At 55.8% G+C, this 14,502-nt stretch overlaps 1 protein-coding gene across 1 annotated transcript; it reads right to left on the bottom strand.

The window, feature by feature from the left end:
- Positions 1-3,039: 3,039 nt before the first annotated feature.
- LOC132249839 (olfactory receptor 5I1-like) lies at positions 3,040-12,519 on the bottom strand. The gene is made up of 4 exons (XM_059725493.1): positions 12,377-12,519; positions 12,150-12,159; positions 3,833-4,026; positions 3,040-3,802 (listed from the first exon to the last, which is right to left on the bottom strand). The coding sequence occupies exons 1-4, from the start codon at positions 12,517-12,519 to the stop codon at positions 3,040-3,042; spliced, it is 1,110 nt and encodes a 369-aa protein (XP_059581476.1).
- Positions 12,520-14,502: the final 1,983 nt, after the last annotated feature.

Raw genomic sequence — 14,502 nt, 5'->3', positions numbered from 1 at the left:
CTCTGACTCTGTTCACCAGCATCTCCACCCAGTGATCCAGGGTTTTTCTGGCAAACACACTCCCCTTCACCCTTGGGTCACACATGGCCACCAACATGTGAACCGTACTGGACTGCAACAGATCCAGCCATTTCTTGATGCTCTCCTTCAGCTGCTTCACCAATGCCTGCACCTCTGGTGACAGCGGTTTGCCCCAGCCAAGAAGATCGATCCCCTGGAACTTCTCCATTTGGTTCTGAAGTTCCCTCACTATGGGGATCATCTGGCTAAGGAGGGCCTCGCCAGCGCTGAGGCTATTGGTGGCCTCAAGGCATGGCTGGGAGATGGTATCCCACTGAGCTTTGTTAAGGGGACCGCTGATCCCAATCTCTCCAAGCAAGACCATCTCGTGGATGGTCTTCAATTGCTCAAGCAGCTTTTCGAGCATCAGATATGTTGAGTTCCCCTGAGTCTCCACATCCTGCATGATTTTGTGCTTCATGATGCTCAGCTCTGCCTGTTTGATGATCCCACACTACGCTACCCCCTCACTTTTGGGGTGCAGGTGCGGATCCTGTCTTTTCCCTGTGCTTAGCAGGCAGAGCCACAATGACAGGAGGAGCTGACTCGGCTGAGCCACCTGCCTCCACAACCTCAATCCCCTCCAAGGTGCTTTCTGGAGACAGAGACCTGACTCTAGGGAAACACTGAGGGGTGTGGAGCAGAAACTCAGATTCCCACTCCTTCCCCAGAACGTCTCCGGCTCTGGCACCGAGCTCCCTGGTTGCAGATCCAGCTCCTCCTCTGGCACTGGAAGGCTCAGGCTGGGAACTGAAATTGGGGTGGAGGAGACTGTCATGCTGGGGGTTATTATTATTGCTGGTGTTAGTGGAGGTGGGGCAGGTGCAGACACTGGTCCCACCTCCTTGCTGCCACTAGCAGCAGAACCTCATGGCTGCTAGGGAAGAGGGTGCATCTACGTTGTGCGGGGCGGTGGAGGGAACTTGCAGCTCTCCCCCTCCCCGCTCTCGCCCCTTTCGCTCCCCTGCCAGAAGACCTGGCACCTGCCTTTCCAGCACACGTCATATCGTTTGCTGTGCTGGAAAATGTGTGTATGTGTGTGTGTGTACTATATCTTTATGTGTTTAATGTGTGTGTTTGTATGAGTGCGTGTGTGTAATATATCTTCTATCTGTAATATATTGGCAAGGTGTATTCAATCCTTTCCAAGAAGAGAGGCTAGTAAGAGACTGACTACTAGAAAGTCAGCCACTGCAGCCGACCAGTACCTTTCTTTTTTTTATTAAAATATATTTCTAGAGAGAGAGAGTTATATATATATACATCCTCTATTATAAACTTTCCATCACGCATCCTAAAACTGCATTACGAGACCCGCGCTTCCCGTTACAATAAACACACACTCCCCTGCCCCTCTGCACACCCACCCTCCACCCTCACCTACCAAAATCATAGTCCTTTAGTCCAAACCCCGATTTGGGGTTTCCATGCTCAGTCCATTCACTGTCCTTGTTGCTGTTGATGTTGCTGTCACTTCCGCTGCTGCTGATCCCGTTGTTGTCCTTCTCGCTGTCTCCAGGCCCAGTTACATCTCTGTGCTCTTCGTTCTCCCTGTCCGCTTCCCCTCCCACTACCTTTCACACGCTGTTGCTTCCAGACAGACAGCTCATGAAGGCAGAGAAAGGCTTCACACAGAGCCTTAGATGCTGTTTCTCTGTCCCTCCCCAGGGCACTGGGATTGGAAGGGACCTCAGGGACAGATCACAGACACTGGCCTGCTACAGATGTCAATATAAAAACAGTCCTCCCCCCGCCTTCCCTCTTCTGAGCTTCTGTTTCCCCCAGAAGCCCACCTCCAAAACATCCAAAAAGTTTCGGATGATTTCATTTCACTTCGGAGATGTTTTGGAGCCTTCTGTTTCATTTCAGATTTGGTGTTTCGGGCACCGAAATAGGCTGAAAAACCTCCAAAACCAAACAGCTGCTGAAATATCACACAGTCCTAGAACAAATCCCTGGCTCTGTAAGTTGAGAGCCAACAGAACAAGACACAAGGGACTGGCATTGCACCAAGGGACAAAGGGTAGCTGTTGGGAGGTAGGACTAGGCTTTCCAAAGTGGTTCAGAGCCACTTTGGAGATCCGGCCACAGGGTATAATGGGGAATCAATGAAATATCTATAACTTTGTTGTTTTATCTTTGATTTGTATGAACCTTACAAGGATTGTAGCTTCTGCTGAGAGCATGAAGCCTGCCAAGTTTCAAAAAGATCAGTGCAGGGGTTCAGGAGGAACTCCACCCAAAATTCTTGAAAGCAAAATCATGTCACATCTAGGTGTTATGGGGCAGGGGTGGGGGGTGAAAACTGCAGGGGTGGTGGCCCCTGGTGAAGCCACAAAGCCTGCTGGTTTCAAGAAGATCAGTGCAGGGGCTTGGGGGGCTCTGCCCCTCAGGCTGCTGACAGGAGAAACTCGTGCCATGGGTGACACTGTGTGGGTTAAGGCGCAGCGGGGTGAAAGCTGCAGGGATGGTGGCCCCTGCTGAGGCCACGAAGCCTGCAAACTTTCAAGGAGGTAAGGACAGGGAAGTGGCTCCAAAGCTTTTCCAAAGTGCTTCAGAAGCTCCAAACCTCTTCGGAAAGCCTAACAACACCAGTGCTTTGATCCAGACATGCTGCTTCAGACGCCAAAGCATCCAAAGCTTCTCTGGGTCCAAAGCCTTGCACAGCCCGACCTCCCAACATCTATCCTTTGTCCCTTGGAAGCTAGGAACAATGCATCCCAGAGGGAGCAGGTGCAATCACTGCGAGTCTTTACAGACTAGACACGCGTGTCCGAGCTGGAGTAGACAGGGTGGATCCACACTGGAGCAGGGCATGGGACTCGATGAGCTCTCATCTAGTCATCTAATATATAGAGCCCCTGCCAGCTCTACTTTGCTGTGACTCTTTCCCAGAAATGCAAAAGGGACTTTCCCCATCAGCACGTGCCTGAGCCCTTGGTGTCGTGCTAGGGCAGACGTCTCCTCCCAGCCATCACTTTAGCCCACACCTGGCTGTGCACCTGTGGAGGCTTTCTCCTTCTCATGCTGCCCCAGGGCCCTCCTCAGGGCGGCTCTCACGTCCTGGTTGCGGAGGCTGTAGATGAGAGGGTTGAGCATGGGGGTGAGGATGCAGTAGAGTGCGGAGACCAGCGTGTCCACCTCCAGGGAGTAGGCAGCACTGGGCCGGTTGTAGTTCAGGTTGCCCATCCCAAAGTAGATAACAACCACAACCAGGTGTGCAGCACACGTGGAGAAGGCTTTGCGCCTCCCTGTGTCGGAGCGGATGCGGAGGATGGCCAGCAGGATGTAGATATATGAGATGAGGATGAGCAGAAATGGGATCGATCCCACAATGACACTGGCTGTATGCAAAGCCATCTCACTGACGTAGGTGTCGCTGCAGGCGATCTTCAGCAGAGGAGGGGCGTCGCAGAAGATGTGGTGGATCTGGTTGTCTCCACAGAAGGAGACATTGGTGACCAGGGAGGATTGGACTGCCGAGCCCAGGATGGCCCAGAGCCAGGACACGGTGGCCAGGGAGGTGCATACGCCCCTGCTCAAGATCTTGGTGTAGTGCAGGGGTTTGCAGATGGCCGTGTACCGGTCAAAGGCCATGACAGTCAACAATGAAGACTCGGCACCCGCGCAGCTCATGAGGAAGAACATCTGTGCCATGCACTCCCGGTAGGAGATGGTCTGCCGCTGCCTCAGGAAGTTCACCAGGATCTTGGGCAGCGTGACGGAGGAGTAGCACATGTCCAGGAAGGAGAGGTGGCCGAGGAAGAAGTACATGGGGCTGTGCAGCTGGGGATCCAGCAAGATGAGGGTGAGAATCAGGCAGTTCCCCAGCAGGGTGATGAGGTAGACAGTCAAGAAGGCCAGGAAGAGGAAGGCCTGGCCCTGCAGGACGCGGGAGAAGCCCAGGAAGACGAACTCTGTCACCTGTGTCTGGTTTGCCCCGTCTATGGGGCCGGTGGCATCTACCTGCGGGGAAAGAGACCAGCCGTGAGCAGAGGCAGAGCGCGGGGACAGGGATCTGGAGCAAAACCAGCCCCTTCCCCAGCACGGGTGGGCCATGTCATGCCAACAGGCAGGGCCCTTGGGGCTGCGATTGCTGCCCTTTGCCCCACGCGCACACTGTGCAGGACCACAGCACTCACTTCTCCATACCCCTGCACAGGCCATACCGGGGGGGGCTGTAATAACAGTGGGGGTGTCCCTGGGGCAGCCCGATGGCACCCACCCTCTGGCTACCAGGACTGCGAGAGCAGCCCTGAGTGCACTGAGGCTGGGACGTGCGTGTGCTTGCTGCAGTGCCTGGCCACCTTTCCTCCTCCCCAGGCTCCCTGCACAGACTTTGTCACCAGCTGAGCCCCCAACACTGGACTGACCCCACCCTGGACGTTTCCCCTTCCCTGCTCCCAGGCAGCCCAGTGCCCTCCTGCTCCCCCGAGAGAGCTCTGTGGTGCGGGCAGGCAGCAGCGCCCGGCCCTGGGGAGCTGCCCTCGGTCTGCCTGGCTGTGCGCAGCGTGCTGCCCTCCCCTTGCTCTGCTCTGCTGCGTGTCGGCTCCTTCTGGCCTGTCGCTCCCCGTCCCAGGGCTCCAAGGATGCTGCCGTGCTGAGCACACGGAAACCAGACAGTCTCTGGCCGCTCAGGCACCTCTTCTCCCGCTAGGGCTGCGTGCCGGCAGCCTGCCCCGCTCTCGCACCGGTCCCCTCTCTGCATCTCAGAGCTGGAGCAGCAAGAAAGCGAGTGGGCGCAGGGGTCACAGCAGTGACTGACCCCCACTGCAATGGGGGAAGCTTCTGGACAGACGGGTTTCACTGGAGTGTGAAGCTCAAGTGCACGGTGATGGCAGGGCTCCCGCATGGGCATGGAGCGCACGTGGGGAACGTGAGGGCACCCGGGGGAGCTGGGGCTGCCGCTGCCAATCTCCCCAGGCATCTTGTGCTCCTTGCGTTTGCCCCGTGCTCAGGGCCAGGGCTGTCTGGATGCTGGGCTTACCCCTGGGACAGGGCTGGCGCGGGGCTCTGGCTGCAGGGTTGTTACACAGGATCTCATGGGCAAGTTTTAATGATTTGTGTCTTGTGGTCATTTTGAGGTGAGGTAATGACTCAGGATCACAAGAGATCAAGGCAAGTAGGGCTGGCAGGGACCTCGCAGGTTAATCTAGTCCATCCCCCTGCCCCAGGCAGGACGAGCCCTGACTGAAGCAGCCCAGACATGTGTCGGTCCAGCTTGCTCGTCACCGCCTCCAGGGATGGAGAGGCCACAACGCCCCCAGGCAACTGTCCCCATGCTCGACCGCCCTCAGACACAGAAACCTCCTCCTCATCCCCAGCCTAAACCTTGCCTGCGACAGCTGGAGGCCCTGCTCCTCGTCATGGCCCCTGCAGCCACAGAGACAAGCCCATCTCCATCCTCACTGCCATCGCCCTGCAGGGACTTGAAGACTTATCAAATCCCTCTTCAGACTTCTCCTGCCCAGACTACATCTCCCTGGTCCTTCTGGGCTGTCTTCATCAGTCTGATGTTGCAGCCTTGGCCATTTTCACGGGACCCAGGCCGAACTGCAGAAGTGCTGCGAAGCAGACAGCCCAGAGTCTGTTTCTGAGTAATCACAGTGTGAGCATTTGCAGATCAGAAAATTAACTTAGCCAGCAAGAAAAAGAAACTACTCTATCATAGCTTTATACTACAGTTGCAGTAGTAGTAGTGATGGAGGTAACCAAATGTATTAGATGTTATTTTCCTAAGGACCATGCCATGGCGTGGACACAGTCCAGCCTTGCGATGCTTGACAGGATTGAAATGGTTCCTTATGCCTACAAAGCCTAGCTGACTTGACAGAAGGAGGCTAGAGTGCATTCACATAGTTGGCATACATGCACAGGTTATATAACTGTGTAACCTGCTTTTCTAAAAAGAAAGGTCTAGTATAACTTGTTTGGGGTTTTTTTGTAAAAAGTCTGGAAAAAGAGCTTTCTATGGAGAAAAAGGCTTGTTACGGTGCATTCCAACCGTATCTGGAGCAGAAGACTCCCTGGTACCCAGAGAAGGGAAAAGCAATGATAAAGTAAAGACATAACCCAATGTGTTGATGAAAAACAGAAACTGGCTTAACTGATAGCTGTGGGACTTATGGAGTATAAAAATTAGCACCTGGACAAAGGAAGATGCATCCCCTTCCCCTCACCCTAACGATGAGAACTGGAAATCTCCGATCTCCCTTCAAGGAACCAGCCTGCTCTGAGATGCCAGGGCCGCTCTCGAGATGTGTTGTATTCGGACTGGTAATACACAATTACTCCCTTAAAAAAGTATATCCAAAAGCATGCTTGTAGTTAATACTTTATACTGCTAAATAAAACTAATTTATTTAGGAATTAACCAGGTTCTCGTTTGGAGAAATACCAAGGATACTCACACACACGCACACACACCGCCCTTCCATGCACTTTGTTTATAGCATTTTCCTGCCCGTGATTAATTGTGTCTGGGAGCTCCTCCCAGTTACCGGGTGGCAAACAGCGACACAACACCCGGATCAGATCTCCAGTTGTGAGCCCACCAGCTGTCTTTTTGTGTCCTCCATTAAAAGCCAATCTATGACATAATCCTGATTAATTTGGCCATAGTGCTACCAGGGCACGTCGCTGATTCGGTTCCAGATTTTGGTTTCCATGATCTGCAGTTTCACTTTTAAGTCATGTGGGAGCCACGGGGCTGGTTTGAGCTTGCTTTCCCCCTCTGGGCTTCACTGGTCATTTGCACTCGTGTTGGGTGTAAGATGGTCAGGGCCATCGTCCCCCTTCCCTGTGGAAGTGCTGGCACCCTCTCTTCCCCGTTAGCTGGAAGCTGCTCCTCTAACTGCCTGGTTCGTACTTCACATGCCCGTGATCCCCCGCTTGTCTGGGGCTTGTCCCGCTGCCCCGAGAGCGGTCCGAGCAGCCCCTCGCTGTCTTGCAGGTGGGACTGTATGTTTTCCAGCTTGGCACTTCATTGAGCTGCCTCTGACTGCCGGAGCTGACGTGTCGGTCAGCAGCTGGGAGATGAACACCGTCTCTTCAAGCCCGGCCGTCCAGGTGTAAAACCTCTGCCCCTAGTTGCTTACATACATCCTCTGGGCCTTGTCCCTGGGCTCCAATATCTTGATGCTCCTCCTCTAAGGTCTGTACCTTTTCAGATGTCCCCTTTGCAACCATGTGCGGTCCCTAAAGGAGAGCTGCCTTCTTCCTGCGTTTCCCCCTTTTTCTATTCTTTTTAATCCACCCACCCCACTCTTCACAGAGCGTCCTCCAGGTCTTTGGGCTGTCAAATGTGCCCTGTCTCCATCCTGATGCCCCATCTCAGATAACTCTTGTTTGAGATGTTCCTCCATTCCCTCGTTATCAGGCAGGGTATTAGTGCTACCCATGCCAGACGACTGACTTGTACCAGTGGGGCAAAACTCAAGCTGCCAACATCTCACCAAAAAACAAAGTGCAAACTGTGCTACCTCACAGCAACCTGGGCCCCCAGTTGGCTGTCTGTTCTGTTACCTAAATTAGAGGTCACTTTGTGGGTGGACCACTGAGAAAAGAGGCAGAAACAGGTCTACAGCCCAACTTCTACTTACTTGCTTGCATCTTAAAACATTAGAAGATGCCTTTATCCCAAAGTGTATCTGTCTGCCCATAACACCACCGCGTGCACTCTCACCTATCCCAGCTGGGGAGCCTCGAGAGGTGAGGGGAGGGGGGCACACAGATGGCCAGCAAGTCTTCTTGAATTTGCTGAGCTCTAAATATCCCTCCAGCCCATGCCCAATAGTTATAGGTGGCTGGTTTTAATATTCTAATAAGAGACCTCTGATTGGTCTGATTTAAATGTCTTTGTTTCACTGAAACTTTTGGAACTGGACTGAACCAGATCTTTTGTGGACTTGGCAAGTGTCAGTGATTTGGGATTTCTATCCCTGGGAAAGAGGGAGGGTTTCTTATCTCCTTTCCTTCCCCCTTGTGCAATGCTGGTCCTGTTTCTTCTTCACCTGACTTGATGGTCTGCTCTGACAACCTGATTTTGTATTTACAAAATATATGAGCAAATTAATGAAACTATATCTATGATCAGACCTGAGCTGGATTTTGCCCCTGGCCAGAGTGAGAGCAGTCCTGGGTGCTGCAGACATCTCTGCGGTCCACTTGTTAAAGAAAGGACTATGACAAACTGGGGAAAGGGCAGAACATGATACAAGGATTGAACAAAATGTCTGGGGGCGAGAGCCTAACCTGTTCAGGGTCCCTGAGAGATGGCTGCAGGGGGACTTGCTGTGGTCCCTCTCAACAGGAGGAACCTGTCTCTCTCCCAGGACCTGAGGACAACTCAGTCCTGGGGACAAAAGCCTGGGAGCCAGTGGCTGGAAGCTGAAGCCAGGCAGATGCAAATCAAAAGCGAGGCACTAATTGCCAATGGGGGAATTGATTAGCAAGGAGGAAAACCAGGCGGTTCTCCCTTCTCATCACAGCCCTGGGCAGGAGGCTGAGCCCTGGGGCAGAGCTCTCCATGCCCCCACTCACCTCCACTCGGATGCTGGAGATGCTCCTGGGCATCCCAGTAAACAGGGGCTCTGGTCCCTTCTCCATGCAGCGAGAGGATCCTACTGGGAAGGAGCCAGACCTGGGGATGGGGCAAGAACCGGGGCAGGCTTTGAGACTCTGCTTCTCTGCTCTTGTACGCACAAAACAGCCCAGGGCAGAGCCTGCAAGCACCTACCTGGAGAGGGGGTGGCCGCTTTGTGCCAGGGCTGCTGCTGCTTCTGTGACGAGAAAGGATGAGTTCAGGCCCCGGGGCCAGGGCTATTCTGTGCTGTCTCAGGCAGGCGCATCTGGATGCCCGGCACCCCCACGGGCACTGAGCCTTTCCTCTCTGCTGGTTCTTAGTGCAGAAGGGCCAACGACAAGCACCCCTGCCCTGGGGCCATTGCTGGTGGTTCAGCAAGGAGGAGACTGACTTCCCCAGCTCCCAACAGGAGCAAACCCAGAGACAGCCCCTCCCTCCCTGCTCCCTGAGGGCTTCTTGGGTGCTGGGGCCAGAGCTGCATGGGACATGCCTCCCCGCCCACGTCCCCGTGGACTAGCCCATGCCCAGGGCTCCACAGCGCATCTCCAGGCTAGGGACTGGTGCTCGAGCCATGTGGAGGGTCCAGGGCTGTGGCCTGCATCCCGACTCTATGCCTGGGCCTCACGGCCTCCTGCTGCACTAAGCCCTTCACCCCTCGTGCCCATGCCTGAGCCCTGCTGCTCCTGCCCTGCCCTCTCCTCAGGGCTCCTGTCAGCGCCATGCACCTACATGTATCCAGGAGGGTCCTGCTCACAGCCACCCACCCTATGGGGTTGGCTCAGCCCTGAGCCTCTGGCTCCCACTGACAGGATTGGGCTCGTAGGCTCCTGGTGGGTGGCCCCTGTGGCGGGCCAGCACGGCGTGCCCCTGCACGAAGCTGCCCACCGCACTGTGCCTGGCCAAAAACCAAGCCTCGATTGCCTCCCCTGGGGCACCGATGTCTGTCCGACTTCCTTCCTGGAGCACACCCGCCAGCCTAGGGTACCGCTGCCACCACCTGGAATCAGGTCTTTGGGCCCGGTGCCACCCGGGATACACAGGCCCTGTAGACCTTGAATTTTGGGGTGCTTCTATTTGTCTGAAGCATTCATCAGCAGCCTCCCATGAGGAAGGAGAGCAAAATAACCGAGCCCACCTTAGTAGGTCCTTTCCCTCTTAAGCACACACAGCGCGGTGTGCTAAAATAGATTTATTGAACAAAGAAGGATGGGAAGGGGAAGGAATAGCCCTAGCAAAATTTAGAAAGAAAACAAGCTTGAGCAAATCTGAGCGGCTTGTCCGCCTTTTGCCATGTGACTAGATTACAGTCAACTAAATTCCTAGTTAGGTGTCTGGCAAGTTACTCACTAGCAACTGGGTTGATAGGCACATGATAGAGAGAGGGGAAGAGACTGACCCCAAAGAGAGGGAGGAGGCTGGAATAGGATCCCTGCACAGCCCATCGGGCAGTGGGGGAGGCTGTGGATCTGTGCATGTGGGGCCTTTCCCTACTTCTTCCGGGAGGGTGCAGCCATGCAGTGGGCGCAGAGCTGAGGCTGAGCGGGGTGAGGGCAGAGCACCAATGTGGACACAGAGCCTTGGGTGGGGGCCGGCCAGGGGGCAGAGAGGGGTCCTGATGGGGCTGTGGGGCTGTGAACATGAACGCCACATGCCCCTGGAAGCTGGGGGTGCACCGCCACACTCGGGGTGCACATGCACCTGCGTGCACCCCCTACACATCACCAGTTGCTGTGAACATGGCCTGGAGGGGACTTCGCTCAGGATGCCTGCGTTGCAGTGCTGCGGTCCCCTGTGTCAGGAAGGGAAAAGAGGTCATAGTTCCTGCTCTGATTGGGGCTCGCTGAGCCAGGGCAGCACCAGTCCATGTTGGGGAAGGGGAATGGGGGCAGCAGGCTGAGTTGGGAGCTGAGGCCAAGGCAGCCACTGACAGCACCAGTGGTGACAGCCTGGTCCCATGTGCCATGGCCCCTGGCTCAGGGTGTGGGGGTTTGACCCACCCAGCCTGCGGGGTCATGGGGTGTCATGGAGGAAGCATGAAACCCTGTCATGACGTGAGGGTGCTCCCAGCCTGCCCTGAGCCCTGGGGTTGGGGCTCGAGCTGCTCCCTACTGGGGGCTGATGCTATTCAATCCCTGCTCAGGCTTCTCTTCTCCAGATTCAGCCAGCCCAGTTCCCTCAGCCTCTCCTCACCAGTCCTGTCCCCCAGCCCCACAGCAATTTTCATTGCCCTCCGCTGGACTCTCTCCAATGTGTCCACTTCCTTTATGTATCGGGGGCCCACATCTGGATCCAGGACTCCAGATGTGGCCTCCCCAGTGCTGCATAGAGGGGAAGGATCACTGCCCTCGATCTGCTGGCACCGCTCCTACCAATGCAGCCCTGGATGCCGTACACCTTCTTGGCAACACGGGCACACTGCTGGCTCCTATCCATCTTCTTGTCCACGCTCACTCCCAGGCCCTTTTCTGCAGAGCTGATGCCCAGCCACTCACCCCCAGCCTGCACCGGTGCATGGGACTGTCCTGTGCTAAGGACAACACTTTGCACTTGTCCTTATTGACCTTGTTCCTCCTGGGCACACAAGTCCCTTTTGGGACTGGCCTGCCCTGGGCAGAGCACCTGTGCTCATCATACTGGTTGTTAGTGGCCAGGACATTCCCTGCAAGTGGTCTGGCATCACAGGACCCCCATCCCCATTGCCAGGGGCGGGAAAGACACTGTTTTGCTAGTGGGGTGCTGGGTGCTGACACACGAGCTGCCCTGATAGCCCTGGGGGCCCGTGACTGCTTGGAACAGGGGCAGCGGAGCCAGCCACGGGCCAGCACCCCCTCCCACCTCGGTCTGTGTCCTGGAGGGGCTCATTTACCCCTGGTGTCTGTCTGGACAGGCCAAGGTTGCACAGGGGCCAATTAGTGTTGTTCATATAGGACTCTGGGAGCAAAACCACCACACTGAAAAACAAGGATTTTCTGCTCTGCTTCGCTGCTTGGGTCCCAATCCCGATGGCCCTGCCTGCACCCATGGGCCTCGCACTAATGACAACAGCACAAAACACTCTGGGGCCTCGTTACCCGGCCTGCTCTTCGTACACACAAACGAGGCCCAGGGGAACTGTTAAACACTTGTTTGTCAGCGGCGCTCAGTTCTGACTCCAAAACTTTTTGGTGCTAAACTTAGTTGATTGCATCATGAAGTGGAAGTCATGGGAGGCATCAGGGTTTGGTCACACCAGGCTAGAGCTGTGCTACGCGTCCAGCTAAGACCCTGCAAAGACCTGGACGTAGCTGCTGCACTGAGTGGCAGAGGCCCCGTCATGACCAAAGGTGGTTGAGAGGGATGCACAAGAGATAGGCTCGATCTCCCTGTCCTGCCCTGGGCACGGAGCAGCCCCTTCATCTCCTTCCCCTGGCCCAGGACCCCTGGCCCATGCCACCCCATCCCCTCTGCTCTGCTGCCTGCGCCCGGCTCTGCCTGGCCATGGGCAGTGAGGGGCCATTGCACTCACCTGCTCCTGCCTGCAAGCAAGAGCGGGGTACCTGTGGGGTTGCAGAGTAGGGGGTGGCTGGGGTCCACGGCACTGGGCGTGCATGGGGGACGGCCTTTTACGAGACTTCGGGGAGAGGCATGTCCGAGTCTTGTACAAGCGCGACCGTGGGGAGGAGGAAACGCAACACTGGCTGCCTTCGCTTCAGCCCCCAGAAAAGAATCCAGCTTGTCCTGGTGCCCCCATACCTCTTCCCCGTCTTGGGCCAGCCCTGCCCAGGGTCAAGGGAGACCTGGTAGGGCAGGAGCTCTGGCCCCTGGCCCCCTCCCAGCACAGGGGACCCTACACTGGCGTGGCACAGGCGGCCACGGCGCAGCCTCCTCCAGCCCATGCTTATAACCCCACAGCCCTGTCAGCGCCCCTGTCTGCCACCAGCCCGGCCCCCACCCACGGGTGTGTGCCACATTAGGGCTGTGAGCGCAGGCCCAAAAGTTGGGGACCACGGCCACAGCCCTGGACCCTCCACACCGCTCCAGCACCTGCCTCCATACTGGAAACACCCCGGGGACCCTGGGGAAGGGGCTGGTCCCTGGGGACGCAGGCAGGGAGACAGAAAAGCCCTGCTCTGGGCGCCCAGATCCCACTCAGCCCTGGAGCCAGTGCCAATGAAGCCCTCGGGGCAAAGGGAGCAGGAGGGGCTGTCTCTGGGTTTGCTCCTGTCGGGAGCTGGGGAAGTCAGTCTCCCCTTTGCTGAGCCACCGGCCACGGCCCCAGTGCCGGGGTGACTGTGTCGGCCCCGCTGCACGGAGAGCCATCTGGAGAGGAGCGGCTCAGCGCCCGGGGGGTGCCCAGGACCCCTGCCCTGCAACGCCCGCGTCCAGACGCTCCTGCCTCGGACAGCACAGGACTGGCTCGACCCCAGCCCCAGGCATGAAACTGTCCTTCGTCCCCACTTAAGCAGGCCTGGCCCCGGCGCCTGCCCCCCCAGCCCCAGGTAGGTGCTTGCAGGCTCTGCACCGGGCTCCCTGGGTCACACCAGGGCACAGAGCCCGGATTTGGAGGCTGCCCTGGTCCCAGCCCAAGTCCCTTCCCAGCAGGATGCTCTGACTCTGCTTTCCCTGCATGGAAGAGGGACCAGAGCCCCGTTTGCCGGGATGTCCGGGAACCTCTCCAGCCGCCGAGCAGGGGTGAGCGGGGCACGGGGAGCTCTTCCCCCCGCACCCTGCCTCCTGCCCAGGTCCATGGACATTGATATAGTTGTTTTATAACGCTTAGATAACTTGTCAAAAGAAAAACAGCCTGTCAGAGCAGACCATGAAATCAGGTAAAGAGGAAACAGGACCAGCATGGCACAAGGGGGAAGAAAAGGAGATAAGAAGCCCTCCCTCTTTCCCCAGGATAGAAATCCCAAATAATTGGCACCTTCCAAGTCCACAGAAGATCTGGTTCAGCCCAGTTCCAAAAGTTTCAGTGAAACAAAGAATTTAAATCAAACCAGTCAGAAATTATTTATTACAATATTAAAACCAGCCACCTATAACTATTGGGCATGGGCTGGAGGGATATTTGGAGAGCTCAGCAAATTCAAGAGGACCGGCTGCCAATCTGCGTGCCCCCCTCCTCCCACCCCTCGAGGCGCCTGATCTGGGGTAGGTGCGAGTCTGTGCGGTGCTGTCGTGGGCAGACAGACAGACTTTGGGATAAATGTGTTTTCTCAGGTTTTACGGTGCTAGCAAGTAGTAGTTGGGCTGTAGACCTGTTTCTGCCTGTTTCCTCAGTAGTCTACCCACAAGGTGACCTGTAATCTGGGTAACTGAACTGACACCCGACTGGGGCGCGGGCTGCTGTGGCAGCAATTTGTTTGCTATTTGTTTTTTGGTGAGATTTTGGCAGCTTGGGTTTTGCCTCACTGGTACAAGTCAGTCGTCTGGCATGGGTAGCACTAATACCCTGCCTGATAACGAGGGAATGAATGGAGGAACATCTCAAACAAGAGTTATCTGAGATGGGGGATCAGGATGGAAACAGGGCACATTTCACACCCCAAAGCCCTGGAGGACCCTCTGTGAAGAACGGCTTCGATTGAGATTCAGATTCGGCCCAAATCGGGGACAGTGATTCGATTTCTTGATTTGGATCACTGTCCCCAATTCAATTCAGACGAATCTGAATCTGAAGGTTCAATGGTGATTTGGAGAATCAGCAATTCGGACATGGACACGGCTTTAAATGTTTTCCTACATACCTTGAGGTCCCCGCAAGGCTCATGAATGCTGCGATGCTGGGCCCCACCATCGCAACGTTCACGAGCCCTGCTACCTAGAGGTATGGAGAAAAAACATTTAAAGCTGTCTTTGTGTCCAAATCTCCAATT

The sequence above is a fragment of the Alligator mississippiensis genome, chromosome 4 (assembly GCF_030867095.1).
Source record: "Alligator mississippiensis isolate rAllMis1 chromosome 4, rAllMis1, whole genome shotgun sequence".
Taxonomy (NCBI): domain Eukaryota; kingdom Metazoa; phylum Chordata; order Crocodylia; family Alligatoridae; genus Alligator; species Alligator mississippiensis.
Note: the sequence above shows the minus strand (reverse complement) of the source record. Positions and strands in the feature narration are given on the sequence as shown.